The sequence below is a fragment of the Planococcus citri genome, chromosome 5 (assembly GCF_950023065.1).
Source record: "Planococcus citri chromosome 5, ihPlaCitr1.1, whole genome shotgun sequence".
Taxonomy (NCBI): Eukaryota; Metazoa; Arthropoda; class Insecta; order Hemiptera; family Pseudococcidae; genus Planococcus; species Planococcus citri.
The window spans coordinates 19039854-19065742 of record NC_088681.1 but is presented as its reverse complement, the minus strand read 5'-3'; the positions used below and the strand labels follow the sequence as shown (position 1 = coordinate 19065742).

Genomic DNA, 25889 nt, shown 5'->3' with positions numbered 1-25889 from the left:
CTACCGAAGGGTCACAACTAGATACACAAAATATTGTTTCGAAATCGTTTTTAATCGATTCAAGGGGGGGGGGACAAAAAATGTAAGTTTTTGAGGTCAAACTGGGAAATTTTTTCAACAATTTTTTGGCATTTTTTGTTTTTGTTTTTTAGATTTTTTTTCGAACTTCGTCGATTTTTTCATCCGGAGAATGATTTTTGTTTATAATTTCCAAGTTCAAAAAATTATATACCAATTTAAGATTGTTTTTTTTTTGTAAGATTTCTCATTTTTTCTTATGAATTTTTCCCAGTTTTTTTCAAGCTGGCTTTTTGGTGAAAAAAAAATAAATTTTACTTTTTTTTGGTTCATTATTTTTTTAAAAGATGGCTTCAATTTTTTCACTGTTTTATAAACCAGAACAATTTTGTTATATTTTTCCTGTTTTGGACGTTTTTTACTCTATTGTTTCAATCGAATATTTCTAGAAAATGTTTTCAAATTTTTTCAGGTTCACGTTTTTTTAAGCAATAGAATTCATTTTTTCAATTTTATTTTTACCTTGAATTTTTATAAATTTTTCATCGTTCTATAAAACGATCGTAAAACGAGATAATTTTTCATATTTTTCAGGTCCAAAATGATGCTAAAATATTTGTTGACCTTTTTTTCGATGTTCACACATTTCTCATGTTGTTGTTTTTTTTCCATTTCTGAGCAAAAAAAAACAATTTTTACCTTTTTTTTTGTTTATTGCTTTTCAATTTTTTTTATTTTTTCGTTTTTTCGGAAAAAAACCATTCTTTATGCTTTTTAAATTCAAAAAATATGTTCAAAATATTCCATTGCGTTTAATTAATTCTGCAGCCCATTACTCCATTAAAGGATGCACTCCTCTATATTTGGAGGATTTTTCGGCCCTCCCCTCCTTCTTGAATCCACTCTAAATATTCAAATGCTTTTTTTGAATTTCAATATGTCTCCCCTTTTCACTTCATTAGATTTTGCAAATTTTTAATTCGTTTTTTTTAAGAATAATTTTCCAATTTTCAAGATTTTTTAAAAATTTAATATATTAGTTATGAATTACTGAATTATCAACAGTAATAACGTCATAGGATTTTTTCAATAGGAGCTCATGTTGGGGGGGGGCAGGGTTGAAACTTGTATTAAAGAAAATTACATTACAGATTTTCACATTTCCACATTGTTGATAAAAATAAGATTTTTTATGCCTTAAATTTTTTCAAATGTTTTTCGAGTTTTCACATATTTTATTTCTGTTGGAAAAATGTTCCAATTTTCTAGAATTTTAACAAATGTATCAAAATCTTAGGTCAAGAGTACCATTTTTTCAATTTTTCAAAAAGATTTTTCAAATTTTTGCATTTTTTCAATATTTATAGAACTTTTACTTTAGAATTTTGAACATAAACATTCCACAGTTCCACACGTAAAACTTTTTTTCAATTTTTCATCATTTTAATCATTTTCTCTCTTCTAAAAAGATCTAATATTTTGGAAAGTGCAATCTCTTTCTCTTTCTTTCCCTATAATAACAAAGAAATGATCGAAAGAGATACTCGCTGATCAGAATGAACTTCACCCATGAGTTGAACTTAAAGGGGAAATTTGCACTTGTATTCGATTTTTCTTGAGACGAGATTCAATTTTTTGACCATAATTTCTGCCCCAACTTTTGAAGGCAAACAAAAAAGTACGCTCGAAAAATAGAAACTTATCGTTCAACTTTTGACCATCAATATTGACCCTACTTCACAATAACCCAAAAATAACTTCTCCTTTACAAGAAACTCCTTCTTATATTTTCACTCTCCCTCCACCTCAAATTCTGGAAGGATCCTCGATCCAAACAATATCTCCAGCAGAGGGCATTTACCACTTCCATGTCTGGCACGATCCGGACTTCTGGCCATAACTGAGGTCCTTTTCGATGGCATCGGAAGAGATGGCTTTGGTTGATTCTGCATCGCGGCCAACGCTTGCTGGACCGCTTCTTGTCTCACTTCTGTGATGGCAAAACACACCAGTCGCAATTAAAAATTAGCTCGTTGAAAATTACGTACATACGTACATCGGATATAGATAAAAAAGTAAACTAAAAAGAGCCGACGAGAACAACAAAAAAAAACTAGCAATCTCGCCGCTACAAAAAAAAAACAATCTTAATATTATCTCTCAATCTCATCTCGTCATCTCATTCGTCTTTTAGTATACGTATAGCTAAATATGTAGTACTATAGTTAGTATATGTGTGAGCTCGTGAAAAAAAAGAAAAAGAAATTATATCTCCGCGTGAAAATTTTTTTCATCGTCATGGGCACAGCGACATTCTATGTGTACTAAAATAAAGCGTCCTTATAATCATGCATGTCAATCTCCAGCATCACTAGCCAATTGGCCACGCATAAATATACGCAACAGATAGCGTCACACACACATCTGTAGCTTTTTTTTAAAAAAATACATACTAAAAGCTACACACAACGCACAGCACACATGTGCATATGAGAAGTTACACAGCAGCGAAAGAGCGATAGAAGAAGAATATTCTGCATAGCTTACGTTAGCTATACCTCTACCATACATTTTCAAAGCGACAGGCAAGAGTAAAATATTTATAAGAGAACAAACCACATGCTCGCGAGTACATCGCGTAATATGTTGTATGTTGTACGATGTATCTGAGAAGGAAAAAAAAACATCACATTTTATCCTTTGGGCAAAACACGATGACAGGAGACGACCGGGGGAATGCAGATTAATATATGCAACGGCGAACCCAACGAGTGGATATTTGTTGCACCGCATCCAGTTAATCAATTACTAAGATGTAACCCGGAAAATAACGCGCAAAAAAATTACGAATACATTAATCTTAATAACGGGCGATAATTAAAAAGGACAGAGAAAGTATACGGCCTCGGGAGAAAGTAAAAACAAAAGATCCCCTTATATAATATTCGCAGGACGACTCGAATTTTTATACCAGGAGGCGAAGAAGGGGGAGGATTCGTACGCGAGGGGATTTTTTTCATTCTCTTATTTGATAATCTTGTCGTCGTACTAAATATTACGTTTTTTTGTGTACTTATTTGGACGTAGAATAAAATGATGCTGGTGTTCGTGCCAGCAATTCCCATTAGTCAGATTATAACGTTGCAACTGACACATTCGAGGGAAAATCCATTCAAGTATATCGATACATTAATATCGAAATTAACGAAATACTAATATTCGTATTTCAAGCTCTCGTCTCTAGAAATATATTAAACTGCATAAAAGAGGGGAAGAAGCAACTACTTAGTTTCATCAATATTACTACAAAAATTATCCAATTTTTCGTAGAAAAGTTGGTAGGAATTAGATAAATAAACAACGAATTCGAAAAAAATTACATCTTCATTCGAACCGAAAAATTGAGATTTTGCAGTTGATAATTTTTTTCCTGACAGAATAGGGCAAGAAGCTTCTCAAAAACCTAGAAACCCTTGTTGCCAATTTTATGGTAGGACGTTCAAAAATCTGTCTTAAAAGAGTATACTTACCCTGAAAATGTATTGAATCCCAAAATAACACTTTCGACATTTTCTAAGATTACTAAAATAATAAAATTTCGAGGTTTCATGTTGAACATGACGAAATTAAGGTGGGAACAGCTGCTTTTCTCAATTTTCAAGCTATTGAAAAAAATTTGAAGCTGAGAAGAAGATGAAAATATCGCCCGAGAATATAGAGACTCCACAGAATTGTTGAAAAGTCAGAATGATGATAATTCAACAGGTTCTTCCTCAAGTTTTCACATCCCAAAAAATTATTTACTGAAAAATTCTAGGAATTTAAAGTTAATAAAAGAAACCAAAAATTTACGCAAAATTACCTCATTTTAACAAAAATTACCGTGATTTACCAAAAATGACCAAATTTTACCAAAAATAAAAAATTACCGTAATTTACCAAAAATGGGAAATAACCATAATTTCCTAAAATAAAAATGAAAAAGAAAAATTACAGTAACTTACCAAAAATAAAAAATGACAGTAATTTACCAAAAATGAAAAATTACAGTAATTTACCAAAAATGAAAAATTACTGTAATTTACCAAAAATGAAAAATTACAGTAATTTACCAAAAATGAAAAATTACAGTAATTTACCAAAAATGAAAAATTACAGTAATTTACCAAAAATGAAAAATTACAGTAATTTACCAAAAATGAAAAATTACAGTAAGTAATTTACCAAAAATTAAAAATTACAGTAATTGACCAAAAATGAAAAATTACAGTAATTTTTTATTTTTGGTCAATTACGGTATTTTTTTGGTAAATTGCGGTAATTTTCGGTAAACTACGGTAATTTTTGGTAAATTACTGTAATTATTACCAAAATTTATCAAAAATTACTGTAATATACCAAATATAACCAAAATTGACCAAAAATAAAAAATTACTGTAATTTACCAAAAATGGAAAATAACACATAATTTCTTAAAAATGAAAAATTACAGTAATTAACCAAAAAAAAAAAATTATTGTAATTTACCAAAAATGAAAAATCACAGTAATTTATCAAAAGTAAAAAATTACCGTATTTAACCAAAAATGAAAAATTACAGTAAGTAATTTTTTATTTTTGGTCAATTACGGTATTGTTTGGTAAATTGCGGTAATTTTTGGTAAACTACGGTAGTTTTTGGTAAATTACTGTAATCATTACCAAAATTTATCAAAAATTACTGTAATTTACCAAAAATGGAAAATAACAGATAATTTCTTAAAAATGAAAAATTACAGTAATTTATCAAAAAAAAAATTATTGTAATTTACCAAAAATGAAAAATTACAGGAAAAATTACTGTAAGTAATTTACCAAAAATGAAAAATTACAGTAGTTGACGGTGTTTACCAACAATGAAAAATTACCATAATTTACCAAAAATGAAAAGTTATTGTAGGTAATTTACCAAAAATGAAAAATTATAGTAATTTACCAAAAATAACCATAATTTACTGGAAATTACTGTAATTTACCATAATTAACCAAAAATTACCATATAACGATGGTGTCTACCAAATCAGAAAAACCAAATTTTGTACGTTTTTCGCGCATAATTTTTCTAAATAGTAGGTATTAATACGATTCATTCGCCTCCTCTTACCTAAAAGTAGAAAATTACATTCAAAAATAGAAAATAACTGAACAGAAAAAATGTAATTTCTTTTAAAATTTTATCATCTTTAAGTCCCTTGAAATACGAATTTTTGAATGCTTTTGCCCTCACTTCGCTTGGATCTGTTTTCTTATCCTTTTAAAAATCGAATTTCATTTTAAAAAATCGTTCAAATTCGGAGACTTTGAAAGTCAGAAAAATATAAGTTTCTTGCATAAATAACCATCGTTTTTATGCCTCTCGAAATACAAATTTTCAAAAGTTTTCACCTTCGCTTTGCTCAGTCAAATTATTTTTTCGTTTTAAAATGAAAAAAATTTACATTTCTTGAGCCCTCAAGAAAATCTAATAAAAAAGAAAATGAGAATTTTTATACGTAATTTCCTCATATCACCCAACAAATTTCCAATCGACACCCACCCCCCTCCCAATTCAAAAAATCTCTAGTATCGTTCATAGAGATACGACCAAATGATATTTACTCCTGCCCCACTTCGGCTCTCGATGGTCCTGCCAAAAAAACCTGTTTCAAAACTTTTGTATTCCAAAAATTCAAGTTTTGCTGAATTTGGAATTATTCATCCCCTCCCTTCCCCCTCTAATTTCTTTGAAAACATAAGTCATTTCCTCATATCAATCAACAAATTTTCAATTGACCCCCCCCTCCCTCATTCTTCCATTCAAAAAATCTCTAGTTTCAATTTTCTGCGATGAAAAAATAATTAAAAATTGAATCTTTTCAAGTCGGGTAATTCAAGTTGAATTTTTCCAGCTTCAGTTCAATTTGAACTTCTCAGTTTTGATTCAAAATAACCCCACCTACGGAGCATCTCTCAGAGAAAAACTGAACACGCTTTGTCCTTGGGGAAATCTCAGGCTTTGTGATTTGATTGCTCTTCAATTTTTTCGTCGAATTCTCTGAAATCGATTAAAATTTGCAAACAATCATTTTTGAAAGAAATCCAAGAATTTCTGATTTTATAGTTGTATGAGTAAATCTTACCAAGATTTCAATTCCAATTAACACCGATATCATAAGTTCATCACTATTCCGATGCCTCGCCATTCATACAACATGCTTGACCTTGACAGGAACTTGACATACGTCAGCCAATTCTCTCCATAAAGTTTTTTTTACCCTTACACATGTCACATACATCTCTTCAAAACAACAACTTCAAAGAGTCCGAAATTTCGACGAAAAAAAAAATTCTCAAATTCACGCTCATCTTCAAACCACCAAAACTAATTGCCGCAACATGTAACTAATTTACACCTGCCATCCTATATCCATCGAATCGCGGAATCGGGAATTAGCTTCCATACAATAAACACATCGATCTACGAGTTGAAAAAAAATCATACCTACCAATAACCGCATTACTCGAGTTACTCAATTTATATACCACAACACCACACATATCTACATACCAAAAAAAAAAAAAAAAGATTCAATCTATATCGAAAGGAAACACATAGCAGAAAAAAAAACACCCGAAAAAATCTTCGCTCGAGGCCAAATCCAGCTTCTTCGGGCGCTCTTCGTACATATTCATGGGTCTGGAGAACACACGTACGCAGCTCAGCCTCCGTCCTCACATCGTCCAACATACGAGTACTATACATAAATACACACGTATTCTGCCAGACTATGATTTTTTTCTACTTTGACTTTTTTACCTCTCTTCTACACAACAACGTATAATCTAACCAGTATACTCGAACTAGCACCGCTCTTTTGTCTCATGAAAAGAATATCATCATCTCACTCTCTCTCATTCTGCAGCATCAGCCACTGCCATGTTCCGCCATAAAATACATATATGTTCCTCTATATAGCTAACTTGACTATACTGCAGTCTTATCGACCAAAAGCACGCCATCCAGAGCCACAGCTCACTAGTTTGGTAGCGTTCCTCGATGTCGATGGCTGCTGCATCTTGGACTCGCAGTCGGACGATTCAACAACTCGAGAACCAAACCAAGAGCCTAAGAGGAGCGCGCGCGCCTTCGCCTTCGCACCTTCTTCTTTTTTTCCAGTAGGGTCGGTGGCCTTGAATTTCCTCCAGCCATATGACCTTCTTCTTTAGTTGGTACTTTATATGTACGCGTATCTATACGTGCACGTATAAGTATAAGTACATACAGAACTCTTCTCTATCATCATACTATCTCTCTTTCTCTCGTGCTCTTCCTCCTCGAGACGATGACGACGTCGGTCGGTCATCGTGGTAGTCATCATCTTACAATAGCCATCGATTCGATCGCCATCGAATCCATAAGCACTTGACTTAGGTATTCTTTCAGGTCATCGCAGTACTTGATCGCATTTTTATAATGAATTAGCAAATTTTCAAAACTAAAGAATTAAATTTCAGGTGTACTATCCTACGTATTATGTAATCAAGTATGAATTCCAACATACGATCAGAAAAATTCATCTATGTAAAATACACATCTGACCTTGATAACAACAACGTAAAAAAATAAACAGATCTCAAAAAATTTCAAAAATGTGCTATAAATCATGTACGAGTTTTTAAAGTGTTTTCCTAATGAAAGCCATCGAGAGAGGGAGGAGGAGGATTTGAAACTTACGGATTAGCATAATTTCACAGGGAAACATGAAAATGAAGAAAAAATGTTTTTGAAATTTTGATTGGAATTTTTTTTTGATGAAATATTTAAAAAATCCACACCAATGGATCGTTTTTACATTTTTATTTTTTTTTGATTTTGAAAAAGTAGGGATCTCAATTATGAACAAATATGAACGTTCCCAAAATTCCATACTTAATTCAATTTTCATTTTCATTTTTTATAAATAATAAATTATTGGGTTAAAATGAATAGAAACACCATCCAGCCATAAGAAAAATAGAAGAATTCAAAATAAATAAGTGCGTGAGTATCTCTGAATTTAAACATTTTGGAGGGTTTTTTATAATCATTTAAACCCAAATACGATTTAAAAATTGAAAAAATAAAAATATCGAAAATTTTAGTTCAAAAATTCCAAAATAGAACGAGTTTTTATAAAAAAATCAGAAATAGTAGAAGAGCTATACCCACTGCGATTGCCCTGAAATAACTGAAAGCTGGGATTGGTCTCAAAAGTTAGTATACATACCCCTATTTTAAAAGCACTTGGTCTGCCAATCCGCAGCTGCTGCTTTAAAGCTCAGTGAAAGCTCAAAAGTTCACAATTTATCTGAACTTTTGCCCGAGAAAACTGATGGCTCAAATTAGTGCCAAATTATAGAATTTTTCGCGCTGAATCCGAATATGTAGGTCTGCCGACCCTAAAGTGTTGCCAAAGCCCCGCCAGACTGGTTTAAAGAGGGGTCAAATTTCGCAAATTTCATCTTTTTGGGCTAAATTCGCATAAAAAGCTATACAATCGGTTTAAAAATGATTTTCAAGCAGTTTAACTAAATGCTCTAAGGGTGAGATGATTTTTGATGCAAAAATTTTTCAAAATTTTCATTTTTTGGGGGGTGTGGCATAAGGGGGGTGTGGAAAAATTCACCAAATATGGCCTTGTGATACATCAAAATATATGTTTTTTGGGCCGCAGAATTCGATTATGGCAATATTTTTCACATCACCCGGTCCCCGGACCCGCAGCTGCTGCTTTAAAGTTCAGTAAAAGCTCAACATGAAATTTACCAAATTTACTCCCCTTTTGAACCGGTCTGGCGGGGCTTTGGCAGCACTTTAGGGTCGGCAGACCTATATAGTCGAATTCAGCGCAAAAAATGCTATAATTTGGCACCAATTTGAGCCATCAGTTTTCTCGGGCAAAAGTTCAGAAAAATTGTGAACTTTTGAACTTTCACTGAACTTTAAAGCAGCAGCTGCGGGTCCGGGGACCGGGTGATGTGAAAAATATTGCCATAATCGAATTCTGCGGCCCAAAAAACATATATTTTGATGTATCACAAGGCCATATTTGGTGAATTTTTCCACACCCCCCTTATGCCCCACCCCCCAAAAAATGAAAATTTTAAAAATTTTGGCATCTAAAAATCATCTCACCCTTAGAGCATTTAGTTAAACTGCTTGAAAATCATTTTTAAACCAATTTTATAGCTTTTTATGCAAATTTAGCCCAAAAAGATGAAATTTGCGAAATTTGACCCCTCTTTAAACCAGTCTGGCGGGGCTTTGGCAGCACTTTAGGGTCGGCAGACCTACATATTCGGATTCAGCGCGAAAAATGCTATAATTTGGCACTAATTTGAGCCATCAGTTTTCTCGGGCAAAAGTTCAGATAAATTGTGAACTTTTGAGCTTTCGCTGAGCTTTAAAGCAGCAGCTGCGGATTGGCAGACCGAGTGCTTTTAAAATATGGGTATATATACTAACTTTTGAGACCATTCCCAGCTTTCAGTTATTTCAGGGCAATCGCAATGGGTATAGCTCTTGGACTAAAAGTCATTTTTGAAAGTTTGACACATTTTTAGCCATTCAATGATTATTTTTTCAATTTTCAAAAAAATCAGGATGAAATCGACAAAATGTGTTTTCAATTTTTTAAATATCTGACATTTCGACAATCAATTTTTTTATGGCAGAAATTGGTAATTTTTTTTCATAGTTTTTGAAACACTGACATTATGTCAAGAATTCATCCCACTTTTTTCAAGTTCTTAACAATTTGATAAAACAGTAAAATGTTTTCCCAGTTTTGAAATGCTAACGTCTAACGGATCAGTGTTACACGATTAAGCCTCTTGAAAATTTTGGGAAGATCCCCCCCCCCCCGGCCACCAGAAAAAACCATCCGGGCCAAAAACGAATTTTTGAAACCGTGGATCTTGCCCCACATAAAGGTCGAAGAAATGAAAATCTTTTCACGACCATCTAAGTCAATCGGACCTAAGGCCCTGACTTTTTCAAAATTCGAAAAAAATGAATTTTTATGAAAAGAGTGTTTTAACAATATAAAAGAAAAATGAAAATATTTCAACTACTTATTTCAAATGGGCAATCTAATAAATTTTTAAAGTTGCCAAACCCTCAGAATATTCAAATTTCCAAAGACATAAATAATAAAGTTGAAATTTATCAAGAAGTTCGGCAGTTTGAGAAAACCACAAATGCCCAACTTCGGAAATTTTGTAATAATCTGTAATTGGAAAAGTAGAAGACGAAAATTTCTAAATTTGAGAAAATCGAATTCCACGTATTTGAATGAGCTAATGTAAAACTATCAAAAACATGGCAAAGTCGAGGTAGGCCTATTATTATAGAGTTCAATGACCTTCATTTAATCAAATGAAATAAATTTTTTAATATTTGCTGCCAGCAAAGCTTCAAATCGTACAAAATCTGGATTTTTGGAATAAAAAACACCAAAAAAAACAAAAATTAAATTTAAAAAAAATTGAAAACATTAAAATTTCATTTAAAAAAAAACGATAAAAATTGTAAGTAGGTAAAATTTTCAATATAGTCGGGAGGCTCGCATAAGGATCACTTGCACCCCCTGCCGATCCTCCGGGACAACTTTTTTCTTAAAGGAGGAGTCCTAAGGAACATTTCTAGCCCTTGTCCTCAAAAACAAAAGTGGCCCTACTTACAAAATGGCGGCCATTTTGATTGACAGGTCAGCCGAAATCGCAGATTTTGCGTTCCAACATAGGACTAGCATAACATTTTTTAAACCGTACAAAGGTAGATCGAAAGAGCAGGCAAAAATTCATCACCTGTCAAAATTTCAAATGCCAAAGTGCCTTTTTCGATTTTTGGTGAATTTTCAAAAATCAAATTTTGGCCAAAATGTGAGAAAAAATCAAAATTTTACCAAATTGACCTAGAAAGCTTAAATTTTGGATATACCCTATTTTCGACCTGCCAAATCGATTGGAAACTGTTTCAACCTGTTTTGAGCAGTTCTGGAGCCTCCAACAGATTTTTGAAACTCTAAATTCTCACAAAATTTCATCAAATGGAGTTGGAAAGCCGAAATTAATTCTGAAAACTAATTTCAATACGCTATGAAGTCGACTGCAGGTAAATTTCAAGTCGTTTTGGAGCCTCCAGCAATTTTTTGAAAATTACTGGAGCCTCCAGTAAATTTTTGAAACTCGAAATTTCCCCAAAATTTCCTCAAAATGGAGATGGAAAGCTGAAATTAACTATGCATTCCAATTTTAACACCCTCTGAAGACGCTGGAACCTTCAAAACCACTTGAAACCACTATGCAGTCGATTTCATATTATTGATGTATTGAAATTAGTTTGCAGAGTAAATTTCGGCTTGCTAACCCCATTTGATGGAATTTTGGGGAAATTTCAAGTTTTAAAAATCTACTGGAGGCTCCAGTAATTTTCAAAAAATCGCTAAAGGATTCAAAACGACCTGAAATTTACCTGCAGTTGACTTCATGGCGTATTGAAATTAGTCTGTAGAGTAAATTTCGGCTTGCTAACCCCATTCGATGGAATTTTGGGGAAATTTCAAGTTTCAAAAATCTACTGGAGGCTCCAGTAATTTTCAAAAAATCACTGAAGGCTTCAAAACGACACCCCGACTATAAAAATTGAATGTTATTAGCTCATTTTGATTTTCTGGAGCAAAATTAGATCTTCTGTTTTCTCTCCTTTCCCCCTTTTTCACAAGCATCGTGTTTCGGCTTCACTCCTCCCTAATAAGCTCAATCTAAACACAATATTTTAGCAGCCTATATTCATTTGTGGCCATTTTGGTGCAAATTCAAAGTACTGGGGAGGTATCCCATCTCACAGGAGATGCCAAAATGTCTTCAAACATCAGATGTAGCTCGAGAAAATTCTTTCCTCTAACATTCATTTTTCATGCATTTTTAAAACGGGGGGGGTGAGGTGGTTTTAAGCCATGATACATATTCCTATTGCAAAAAGGTCAAAAACTGTAAAAGTCCAAAGTTCCAAAAATGCACATGAAAAAAAATGTAAACTTTCGGAAGTTTGAAAACACGAATAAAAAAAAATTTCCAAGTCCAGCAAAGTGAAGAAAATGGAAGAAATTAAGATAAATATTGAATATTTCAAGGGAACAAAAAGCAAAAAAGGTTGATCAAATTTCAAAAACTTTGAAAGAAAAAATGCCCAAAAATCGAGCAATTTAGGCTTCAAGTCGATATTTTCTCTATCTCACCCCCTCCCCTCCCACAATCAAACAATCAGTCCAGCATCGCTCCAAACCACCCGAAAAACGCTCCGTAAAAATACCACTCAAATTCCCAAACTCTACAAAAAAAAATAATTACACCGTAAAAAATGCACGAGGCAGTTAAAAAATCTCATCCACACACCCTAAAAACTTCTTCGTAACTGGGTACAAATTACAAAATACACAGAAAATAGTACATAACCCTTTCAAACGCGAACTACGACCAACGCAACACGAGCGCCCTAAAATGTACACACGCGAGCGACGAGCCTTTCATCTGTGAAAAAGTTTTTTCAAAAGCGTCACAAAACCATGCAGCGAACCCACAACCACATCGAGTATTCTATACCCATAGAATATGTACTATGGTTCAGCTCTCAAGAGACATGAAACGTAGTAAGAAAAAGAGAATAAGCCGAACTTAGCGCACAGAAAGAGCGACAAAGACAGAGAAGAAGAAAAACAGACAGACAGACGAAGAATGAAGAAAAAAAGAAAGAAAGAGGGCACAACAACTTACCGCATGCATTAGTGTGCTTTGGCTTACAAAGGAAAACTTACCGCTATGATATCTGCTTTCATTACGCGTTAATCGTCGATTGCCTCGTCTTCTATATTTCGAATTCGGACTGGCCGAAGATGCGTGAGATTGGCTGCCATTCGTGCCGCCACCGCTACTATTCCCCGAGGCGTTTTTACTACGCGTCGATGACGTAACTGTCAAAAGCCATACACGTATGGTAACCAATCACTCAATATCGTGTTACTTTTTTACACTATCATGTCCTAAAATACGTAGGTACGATATCATCTCGATATACCCTTTGCCTTGTATACCCTGCCACGAATAAACTAACAATTCTCTGTCAGAAGTGACGTCTATATTTTGACCCTTTCCAAGAGGAGCTTTTTCCTCTCGAGCGAATAAAACAAAGAAGACTTCACACAGGATGACGAACGAGCAACGCTAATTAACAAAATTAACGCCTCGAGAAGTTCACCGACAATAAACCTACGGTAGAGAAATCCAACACGAAAATAAGGGATGTAGATGCGGAATCGTCATTTCGTTCTTTTTCCAGTCGACTCACCCTCGTCGCGACAAGATATTCGAATAACTATAACACGAAGAGCAGGTCTATCAAATACCCTTACACCTTCGAACGATGCCCAGAGATAAAGGTGGATGGAGTTAATCTAGCGTGAAATGCTGCAAAATGAGGAGGCGAGAATTGCGACTAAAGTTGTCTGCAGCGCGGACGTAATAAAAATTCGACGACGAATCGAACCAAGGACGATGAAATTTAAATTAATAATTTTTTCACATCAAAGCGAGAACATACCATTAGGAATGAACCCCGAGGCGACATCATTCATTCACGCCAACCAGACGCTAGATATGGCGAAAATATTCGCGCACATGAAACAAAATCCATTCCGTTCGTTCCGTTCAAACTTTTAATTAAGTTCGAAGATTGAAATAATCTCGCCTCGTAACTCTTTTTCAATTGCCTTCTATCTCGCGCCGAGCCAAATGAATAAGCTATGAAAATATACACATAGAAGAAATGCCTTCCGAGAATCGTTTGTTGTAAATGCAATATAGGATGCCTTTTTTTTATTTTTATTTTTTCAATACCGTTGCTCGATTACGGTAGCGATTATACAAGAAGGACGCCGAACTTGAGCAACGCCTTGAGGAGACATTTTTGAAATCAAATGTACGTCTTACGAGCTGAATTGCGCACACATGTCGTTTGAGCACAATTGATTAGAATAATATTAAAACGTTAGAATAATATCCGCGTTATTTCTTAGAACGTCATTGATAAAGCGTTGATTGGACACTTGAATGGTTATGGTATCGAGGATTTTTCCGGATTTCAAAACGATTCAAGAATCAATTTCCGCCATCGATTTGCTCGCATACGATTCGTAAATTTAGCGATTGAACTATTTATCAAACCATTCTCGATTTCCAAATTTTCAAAATTTCTCTAGCGAATCAATTTTTTCATGATTCATTCACATGAACGACTGAATCCAGGAATCCTATTTGAACGAATCATTCGCAAAAATTCAGTACAGCACGAATTTGGAAAATACAAAAATATCAAAAAATCGCTAAAGTCGTTCGCCGATGAACGAATCACTACCAAATGAACAATTCGTTCGCGAACGACTTGAAAAATTTTCCAAAAAATTGTGAATCCATCAAACTACTTTGGGAGGAATCTCTCGTAATCGAAATTTAATCGTGAAATAATTCTAGTTTACTTCGTTCAATTTTTCAAATGAATCGTTCGTGAACGTAAAAAAAATTGTATCAAAATTCAAAACACTAAAATTTGAAAAATAAAATCGAGATTCGAGATGAACAATCCTGTACGTACAGAGATTGTTCCAAATTCAATGAAACAATTCCATATAAATGAATCGTTCGCGAACGAGTATTTGAAAACGAATCTTTTTAGAAATCGTACTTATAAAGTAAAATTAAAAAAAAAAAACTGATTAATTGACGAAATTTCTGCAAAAAAATATTTATAAATGAACACTCAATGATTCATTCGTTCGCGAACGATTGAATCACTTTTTGAAAAAATAATTTCACAAAATCAACTGAATTTTTTTACCATCATCCCGACGAAAAAGAGAATTGATTTTATTGTATCGATTCGTTCAACTAACTGAATCGTTCGCGAACGAAACAATGATCAAAAGAAAAAAACGATTCGTTGACTGAATCATATTTTCTCAAGAATAGATTTGCAAAATTGCATAAAAATTTATAATTCTTCAAGTACATAGTTCCCGGATCAACTTGCTTCTAGATGTGAATCATTCGCGAACGACTGAGCCATAAAATAAATAAGAGACAAGTGAACTGAATTGATTTCTTTTGACATCGATTCCGTTGCGATAGAAATGAGAAGAAATGCTGAATACTTTCACAATTTTCGCAACAGACCAACCTACGTGAGCAAGAGAATCGTTTGCGAATGACTGAATCACATGTGAACGAATGAATCATGAACTGAATTACATACATGTTTTTTTAAAAAAAATCCCAAAATTGAGAAGAAATTACAAAAGTTTTCAAATAACTAACTCACAAAATTTTAATTCGCTTCTTCAAGAAAATCGTTCGCGAACGACCGAATTATTCAACGAACGAATCACCGATGACCTGAATTTCACAATAATTCTACGAACAGAAGAGTGAAATCGACAGAAATTGAAAATTGAAATCATGAATGTTTTCAAATTGTTTACAAAATATCAACTCAATTCCTCGAGAAAATCGTTCGCGAACGACTGAGTGATGTTATGAACAAATGGATCATAACTTGAAAGTTGAATCATACTATTACGAGACAAAAAATCGCAAACAATCGGAGAGAAATTTCTAATGTTTTCAAATAATTTTCAAAATATCAACTCATTTTCGAAGGAAAATCGTTCGCGAACGAATGAACGATTTAAAGATTGATCGACTCGCGAATTTGATAACTTAATTTTGGAAATAGAGAAATAAAACAGAGATAAATATTGAATGTTTTCAAAATAATTTTCGAAATACTGACTCAATTCAAGAAAATCGTTCGCGAACGAATGAACGATTGAATGAATGGAATGACTCACGAAGTCAATCGTATTATTTTGAGAATAGAATCGCTAAACGGAGAGAAATTTTGAATGTTTTCAAATAATTTTCGAAATACCAACTCACTTCTTCAAAAAGAATCGTTCGCGAACGAATGAACGATTCAATGAACGAATCACTCATAAATTCAATTACACCATTTTCGAGAATGAGAAATGAAAGGAAGAAAAAACTCGAATGTTCAAATAATTTTCAAAATATCAACTCACTTCCTGAAGAAAATCGTTCGCGAACGAATGAACGATTTAGTGAATGAATGATGAATGTCTCATGAAATGAATCGTGTTATTCTGACTCTGAGAATAGAATTGCTAAACGGAGAGAAATTTTGAATGATTTTAAATAATTTTCAAAATATCAACTCACTTCTTCAACAGAATCGTTCGCGAACGAATGAACGATTTAATGAACGAATGACTCGCAGACTAAATCAGATATTTCTAGAACGGTATCGTAAGATTGTGAAAAACGAGGAATGTTTTCAAGTCGTACATTAAACACCCCATTTCGTTCGCAAGTGAATCGTTCGCGAACGACTGATTCAAATAATGAACGAATTCCTGAATGAGTCATTCAATTAAATTAAATCAGCTTACAACAAGAAATACAAGAATCATATTGCAAGATTGAGAAAAACACTTTTTCGCAAAAGCAAAATATCAACAGGTGAATCGTTCGAGAACGACCAAACTATTTCATGAACGAAAAACTCACGAATTCAATCAGTTCATTAATAGCAATCGGAAAATAGTCCGTAAATTTCAAATTTTACATAAAACACGTACCAAAAGTCCATCGTGAATCGTTCGCGAACGATTTCTTGATTCACTGAGGAAATTTTACTTAAACATCACAAATTGAATGTGCGTATTTCAAACCGCAAATCTCTCGAAAACGACTCAACTCGTGAAAATTTGTTCAAAAGTTGTTCAAAGCCAACTCGTCTATCAAAAATGAATCATTTACTACCGAAAACATAATTCCTGTATGAATTATTTCCAAAATGAACGACGTTCTATCATCGGAAAATTTCTCCAATACGTTCGTGAACTTTAAACCTACCAAACATTCACATACGATCAAACAGTACTCAAATTAACAAATCTACGAGTACGATTCGGATCACTGCCGATCTTTTCCACCTTCAACTCCTCCATTGATAATTCGATAGGTATCTTAATCCAAGTACATACATACTCGTAAAACGACAAACCTACGTCCGAAATTCCGCTCATACGAATCGTCTTCATTCTCGTAGCCGGTAATTTAGCATCATACTCACACGCAAGTTCAAAGATCATCCAACTTGGTTACGATCGATCGACCTCGAAGGCAGCCAGGCAGGCACATCGCGATCGATAACGATATACGAGTACGCGATTCGATAATTCGTAAATTTCGCCGGCAATACCATTACCTATACCTATCGGTCGGTGGGTGAATTTTAAAAAGTACCTACTACGTTTCCTTTCTCGTGATGCATGATCAGCATCGTGATCATGACCGACTCTCGCGCGTTATACATTAACCATAGCCATAGTCGACGATTCCCTTCTCTTCTCCTCCACCGCTACAGTGCTTTTTCTACACCCTTTGCTCTTCATTCTGCCTAGATATTGTTGTCAATTTCGTGATTCTATTAAAACACATTGACCTTTAAAATATGAAAACGTGTTCGTATTTCTTTTTTTTCGCGCCTTCTTTTCCCCGTTGCAGCGAGCAACTCTCGCCTTCGGCATCGGCCACTATACCAAAGAGGACGACATCATCGACACGGCCAAGGGCTTTCGCGTCTCTTTCCAAGACATCTATAAACCTCTCTGTGTGTACTTTTCCGTTGAACGCGTCCGCGTATGTGTGTTTCTTCGAAGATCACCTACAGCGTGTATAAATATTACGTCATATAAAAATTAAACACCTCGATTGCGCTTTACGGTTCGACAAAAGACGATGACACCATCCATTCGAGCTTAACAGCGCAATGCCCGCCGATCAATGATATAACGTGGTAACAATACAACAATATATACCGTCGAGACACGTCGATTGTTGACAATTTCATTATTTTTTAATAAACGTACAGTGTATACACACAGAGATATGTATTTACGATACACCTTGTACGTGATTACTTTCCACTACATAGAGTCGTCGACGACGACGACGTGGTCGTCGCGTCGTCCCATTTCAATATCAATATCCTCACCACCCAACTACACCCAGATTTTAATAATTCTTCTCAAACACATCGACGACGATCAAAAAATAAAAACGAAAACAAACTACTGTATGTGAAAATAACTCGAAAAAAAAGCGTAGGTACAAGCACCTCGATGATATTTTCGAAACACGAGGCAGAATAAAATAAAAAATAAAACCGAAGCCATCAAACTATAGAAAAATAGCTAAAATTCATCGAATCAAAATCAAAGCCACACATAAGAAAACCAAAAAAACTACGATAACAACAACAAATATAAGCGTTGCAACAGCTCGAAAAAATCTGTCTACTCAGCGAATCAGCATTCAGCACACACGACTGATGATCATGATGAATAGGTACCTGAATGATAACGTTTCTCATTATGCGTCAAACGTCTTTGATTTCTACGCGATTTTTGCTCGTATTGTTGAGACTGTTGTTGTTGCTGCTGTTGCTGTTGATGATGCTGTTGTTGTTGTTGTTGTTGTTGCTGTTGCTGATGATGATGGTATTGTTGCTGAGAATGATGGGATTGGTGCGAATGAGACGAGGAGCTTTGCTGCGACGAATGATGCTGGCTACTGGACGAGTGACGGTTACCACTCGAAGGAGCCGAAGCTGCGGTCAAAATTGGTATTGTTTAGTGGAAGTGTATTTTCGAGGTTTGATACGAAAATAATGGAGATTGAGTCGAAAATCAACGAGTGTCGTGGAAATGAGTGGCTATGAAAACGAGATTTGGACTTGTGTGACATTGATTAGTCTTGTCGTGTAACTGATAGAGATATGGGATGCCAGAATAAGGCAATAATTAATTCAGTATCCTTCCACAAAAAATTCATCAATTTTGAAAATTCGATCGAAATATTCCTAACACTTTCCAAAGATTATCCCAACGATTCATTTTTTTATTCAAAAATTGCTACGATTACTTTTTCATTGAATACATTATTGCTCACGATTTTCCGAAAAATTTTCAAAAACAATCCTAATTCAATTTTGAAAATTTACAAACCCCCTTCCCATAATTACTCTAAATTAAGATGAATCGAACCAATGAAAATCTATCAATTTTTGACAATATTTTGACAAAAGTTGAAACAATGTTGGGAAACTATAAAACTATTATTGATAATTTCGACAAAAAACAGCATCTTTTCGACAATTCTGACAAAAAACAGGATTTTTGAAACAAATTTCAGCCAGAAAAAAACAAAAATAAACTTCCAGACACATTTGGCAAAATTAAGACTTTTTTGATAATTTTGGCAGAAATAAGCCTTTTTTGCAAAATTTTGGAAAAAGGGCTTTCAATGACAATTTGGGCACAAACAGGGTCTTTTAGACAATTTTCGCAAAAACATGACTTTTCAAAGATTTTTGCTAAAAGCAAGACTTCTTGACAATTCTGGGGGGGGGGGGGCAGGATTTTCAAGACAAATTTTAACAAAAAAAAAAAAAAAAAAAAAAAAACATGATTTCAGAGAATTTTGACAAAATCAAAACTTTTTGACAATTTTGGCAGAAATAAAACTTTTTTGATTTTGGAAAAAACAAGTTTTTCAAGACATTTTGGGCAAAAACCTGTGCTTTTGTGACAATTTTGACAAATATGTACATAAAAGGCTTTCAGATAAATTTGGCAAAAATCTAGATCGATAATTTTGGCAGAAATAAGCATTTATTGCAGAATTTTGAAAAAAAGGACTTTTTATGACATTTTTTGCAAAAACATGACTTTTTAGAGATTTTTGCTAAAAGCAAAACTTCTTGACAAGTCTGGCAAAAAACAGGATTTTTGAGACAAATTTTTTACAAAAAAAAAAAACTTTCAAACAAATTGGAAAAAATTAAGATTTTTTGACAATTTTGGAAAAAACAGAGCTTCTGTGACAATTTGGACAGATACATAAAAAGCTTTCAGACAAATTTGCCAAAATCAAGACTTTCTCGATAATTTTGGCAAAAATAAGCCTTTTTTGCAAAATTTTGGAAAAAAATGGCTTTTCATGAAAATTTTTGCAAAAGCACGACTTTCAAAAATTTTTGCTAAAAGCAAAACTTTTTGAGGATTTTTGAGACAAATTTAAAAAAAAGGCTTTCAGACAAATTTGGAAAAGTGTAGTTTTTCTTGCCAATTTTGGTAAAAACAGGGCTTTTTTGAAATTATTATTAATGAATAAACTGGAATTTTTGGATGTTTTGTCGAAAAAGCAGGACAAATTAATCCACTCATTGCATTTTCCACCCATTTTTCGAAAATTAAAATAAAATTCCATGAAATCTTCATTTTTTGGTAACTTTGTTTTTCTGAATAAAATTAATCATAATATAGCGTCCATTTTCAAAAAAAAAAATTATCAATTATTAAAACGTCATTTTCTTGGGACAGGAGGAGGGGAGGGGGGTAACATTGAAGAGAAATGAGCTAGAGAATTTACAGGAAGAAAGTACAAAGATGATATTTTTACCACTCATTTCATATTTACTTCGTCACGAAGTGCGATATGTCGTAAGGAGGGTGGGGGAGGAGTGAAAAAAGGACCCATCTGATCCGATATCTTCTCGCAGAATGATTTAAAAGAATAAATTTGGAAATTTCAGAAACCTGATTACAAAACTAGGAAAAAATTATCTTTAAAAATCATTCGAAAAATGAAAACTCAATTCACCAAAGTTCATCAAAAAACCATGACGATTTCACTTCAAAAATTGATTGAAAATATGAAAAAATTCTGTTTCAAACGTACTCAAAAACGATATCATTCGAACACATCTCTATTCGTCTCGCAGCAGCAATCGAAAAAAACCAGGCAGGGGCCAGAATTCTAAAAAATTGCTTCAAAATTCCAGACTTACAATATTGGAAAAGCATCACAAATCATCAGAATGACTCAATTCAATAACGAATCGTGAAAAAATTATTTTCAAATCAATCTAAATTCTCCAATGAGAAATCTCCAAAAATGGAGTACACCTAAAATTAAAAACCCTTCTACAGTCTCCAAGTTCACAAAAATCCTCACCCTTAAAATAATTCAAAAACAATACCAACTTCCTCCTCTCTTTCCACAAGTAGAAAAATTTCGAAAAACCAAAATCTAAATAATTTTGTTTCATTCCGAAAGTAAAAAAAGGCTATTTCAGAAAAACTCGTTCAAAAATACTTGAAAATAGAAACTGCCCTGAATCAGGGCCTTGAAACATTATTATTAATTCAAAACACGATAAATATGTACTCAAATATTTTTATGAATTTAAAAAACATTTATTCGTACGAAGAAAAAATACCACATATTCAAGCACATTTACACTGTAGAGATGGGCAACATTGGAGCATTTTTTACTCGATGATAAATGATAACAAATGTTTCTTTTTTCACAAATCGAGTTAACAAAAAAAGGTGCTTTACCCCTTCACTTTCCCCTTTCCGATTTCTAAGGTTTGCAAACTTGCAGAATATGGGTTTAAATATTCGTTACGGAACACCCAGTACAAGTAGTACTCAAATTTTATAAGAAATTTTTCAAGTATTCTATTCTTTTCTTACACGCAGGAAAATCAGAATTTTTTTTCAATCCAACGATTTTTTTTTGCAATTTGAGTCTTTGAGCTCAAAATTGAAAATTTTCCAAACCCACCGCCATATTTGATCATTTTTCTTGGAATAGTGCCCATCTCTAATTTAATTTACACATATCACATTTACATAAATAACAAATATTCGATATTTTCATGCACACAAATCCTTAATAAATCTTCACACACATCCCAAAACCCATTTCCCAAGCTTTAGAATGCACATACAATCATAATCAGGCTTTCACACAAAATTAACACAATTCTTACAACTTCCGCGATCATTTCATCTTCTCAACCCTGAACCCTCATCGTACAGGTATCGCAATCGATACACAATTACACATACACATCAAAGAAAGAAAAAGAAAAAAATCGCGTACATATACTAAACGACACAGCACGTCGTACATAGGTAATGGTAATTATAATACTTCTTTACAATACAGAGAAATACAATGACAAACACTTCGATAGACATGCAAAACCTTCATTCACATATATAAACTCGATTAAATCTTTCTAATTACCTTCTTTTAATCGCTACACAGAGTCCTCTCGTGTATATGTCGTCCATTTACACAACAGACACAATCATTATAGTAGGTATATAGGCAGAGAGGTACATACGCGTTTATGTACAATTTTATACACATAAATGGCATTCACTTTTACGCGTACTCGTACAATTAAATACGCAGCATTCTTTTACTTATACATGAATACAAAATCAAGCCAGAGAGAGAGAGAAGACCATCATCGAACAGAGATGAAAATACAAACATCACCGCGGTTGGCTATTCATTTCCCATATGGTAACCTAATTATCATCCTGTACACAGTGTACACATAAAATACCTACTCGCCATTCTGTCGTCCACTGTGCGTCTGCATTTTTCAATTCAAACGAGAGTTACAAGGCAAAAATTCGCGCCAGTATTTCCATACTCACTTTCGAGCATTTTTTTCTCCCTCACTTTTTTTTTTTACGACACATACGAGTACGCGCAAACCAATCCATTTCAATGAAATTTCACTCTCTTCGTAAACGCGCTTAAAAAACCGTTGTTTGTCGCTTTCCCGCCATACACGATAACGTTATCGTAACGTGTATAAAAACTGAGCCCATCGAGTCAAAAGCGAGTATATCGTTCGATATCATAATAATATAATTTAAGTAGGTATTTTGTACACATCGAAGCTACATACGATATTTACCTTGAGTAGGTTCCTTTGGTACATAAGGTGCGAGTAATCTGCCACGTTTCTTTTCATATCCTTTCTGCGTGATGTCGCCTGAAATCACAAAAAGAACAGATCGATTAGTTATTATTATTATGGTCGCATTATAATCGAACCCAGTTTCCCAAATTTTTTCATAATAAAAGCTGCCTGGGGAGCTTTCGCGCCACGTGCACTTCGGACCCGGATTCCATTATCGTAAATCTCGACTTGCCAGGCTAATACCTCTCAGAGTGTATACTTTTATCACCAATACTCATCACGATTCACCTCCATCGTAAGCATAGAGCATCTCCGTCTCCGCTCCCAAATGTATTCTTTCCTTCATCGTTAACATGCACATATATTAAACTTTGATACGTACAATTGGTTCACTTATACTAGACCTATGTCCAGAAACCAATACCTACATACGAGTATTATAATAATAATAAAATCCTGCACTCGACTCGGGACTCGCTCCTGTTCCAGAGAATCATCTACATACACATCGAATCGCCACAATTTAAACCGGTTCCCGATACTTTTCGAGTTCTTTGACAATGTAAAAAGATACACTCGTGAAACTGATCCAGCTCAAACTCCAGTCCAAACTACATACTCGTGATCTCTCTGTACCAAAACTATACGTGTAGAAAGGGTATTAAAACTATTAAACACGATACCAATATGCGTTAATCTACATTTACATATTTACGACGTTTCAACTTTGAAAAAAAAAACAACCATTTCCGTTCATACTCTCTGCGATACTCCTCCTTTCACGTGTACTACCTTTAATTAATTTAGTACGACGTTAAAATTATGTAACTCGTCTTATTCACTCTTGTCTATACAGAGACTATACTCACGTATGGTATAAAATATCGATACGAATATAATATTTTTTTTATGTACGTATACGTGTGTATCATGCTCAGCTCTTGTCGCTGATGGTAGTACATACACAAGTATTTTAATACTTACGAGTATTTTTTTTTTTATTATTATTTATAGTATTTTTTTTTTTTTATATTTCGACGAATTACGAAACTATACTATACGAGTACGAGGTGTAATAAAATATACGATCGGGTTCCACCTCCCCTCTGCTCTTTCAGTACTTTGGTATGTAGGCTCTTTTTTAAATGACATCGCCTCGTCGACTGCATTCCATAATCCCGAAAAATATTCCCCTGAATTACAACACGTGAACTCGAACGTACGTATTACTACGTATCACTTTGTAAACGAATTTATTATGTTTTTGTGAGGATTAATTCGAGTATTTTTTTGATATAATTATCTCACATTGGTCAGGTGTATTTTTATGGATTATTTTACAAAGAGAGTGAAAACGTCAGAAATGATATCAGATTTGGAATCAGTGCTCGAGAAAACCATGGAATCGATATGCATCGTGATTTGTATCATTGCTCATGCATCTCAACCCCCCCACCTCCTCTCATCTATTTTCTATCTAATCATAAATCACACTAGGTACACTAAGAAGAAGAAAAAAAATGAAAAATGGCATTAGATTCGGATTCATTATAAGAAAAAATAATTTAAAACTCTCTCGATGACTTCTTCGCTTCCAGTCTACTTCCCCATCAGCTCCCTTAAATTCTCCCATTTCCATTTTGTCAGATACCTTGAACAGATGACTGGGACAAGGAAACCAAAATCGTCAAAAATTACATCAGATTTTGGGTTTTGTACCCAAGAAAACGATGAAATCGATATGCATCATGATTTTTAATCATTTGCATCCCAATAGCACTCCAGAAACCTCCCCACTCCTTTAACACGTTTTCAATTACGAGTATTTTTCCTGCATTTTCAGAAATCCCATTTTTTAAAAAGTGTTTTCACTTTTATTCTAATACTTTATTAATTTTTCGTGGATTTTTTAAAGCAAATTTTACTGAAATTTCATCATTTTTACTCGATTTGAAAATGATTTTGATGCTATTTTGTGGATTTTTACGTCATACTTACAAACAAGTGTTAAAAACTTTTTTATGAATTTTTGACTAATTTTACTGAAATTTCAGTGTTTTCAACACTTTTTTCAGGCATGATGTGACATGTTTTTCTGCAATTTCAGTGATTTTTAATGCTCAAATCTATCGATATTTTATGCAAATGGCCGAATTTTGTGAAATTTTACAATTTTAAGCACTTTCAACAAATTGCACTAAAACTTCAACAATTTTAACACTTTTTTTTTTTAAATACATATATAAATTTTACTGAAATTTTAGTGTTTTTAACACTACTTCACGCATCTTTGACTGAAAAATTTTACTGAATTTTGATTGTTTTGATACATTATTGTGCTTTTTTGACAAATTAAACAAAAATTTCAGTGCTTTTAACATTTTCTTACCTTTTTTTGTCAAATTTCATTGAAAATACATGATTTTGGTGATTTATATGAATTTTAATGATTTTTTGAGTGTTTTAAAATTATTCCAACAGGTTTCCAGGACTTTTTTTTAAATGCACTTTTGATGACTTTTACTGAAATTTCAACGATTACAACACTTTTTCTTGTCTTTTTTCACCAATTTACTAAAAATTTCCGTGTTTTTGAGAAATTTTAATCCGTTTTTGGCAAGAGCTTTAGAAGTTTTTAATACATTTTCATGCTTTAAACGAAGTTCACTAGAATTTGAGTGTTTTGGACACCTTTTCATTATTTTTTTCCAATTTTTACTGAAAATTCATAGTATTTTGATGATTTACAGTAGAATACAGATATTTCGATAATTTTTTAAGTATTTTTTAATAACCTTAACAAGTTTTCAAAAATATTTAATACACTTCAGATGAATTTTAATACAATTCCTTCGACGATTTTAACACGTTTTCTTGCATTTT

General features: G+C 33.5%; 1 protein-coding gene across 8 annotated transcripts in view; it reads right to left on the bottom strand.

The window, feature by feature from the left end:
• The window catches only part of DIP2 (disco-interacting protein 2), a 189237-nt gene that overhangs the window by 17114 nt on the left and 146234 nt on the right, over positions 1-25889 (bottom strand). For 4 of the 8 annotated variants that reach the window (XM_065367697.1, XM_065367692.1, XM_065367693.1 and 1 more), the window contains exons 2-4: positions 23001-23078; positions 18563-18820; positions 1880-2008 (exon numbers count right to left, since the gene is read on the bottom strand). In XM_065367697.1, coding sequence (XP_065223769.1) covers positions 1880-2008; positions 18563-18820; positions 23001-23078 — 465 coding nt within the window. Of the gene's footprint in view, positions 1-1879; positions 2009-12893; positions 13050-18562; positions 18821-23000; positions 23079-25889 lie in introns of all 8 variants that reach the window. The other 4 variants (XM_065367698.1, XM_065367694.1, XM_065367699.1 and 1 more) reach the window with 2 other exon arrangements.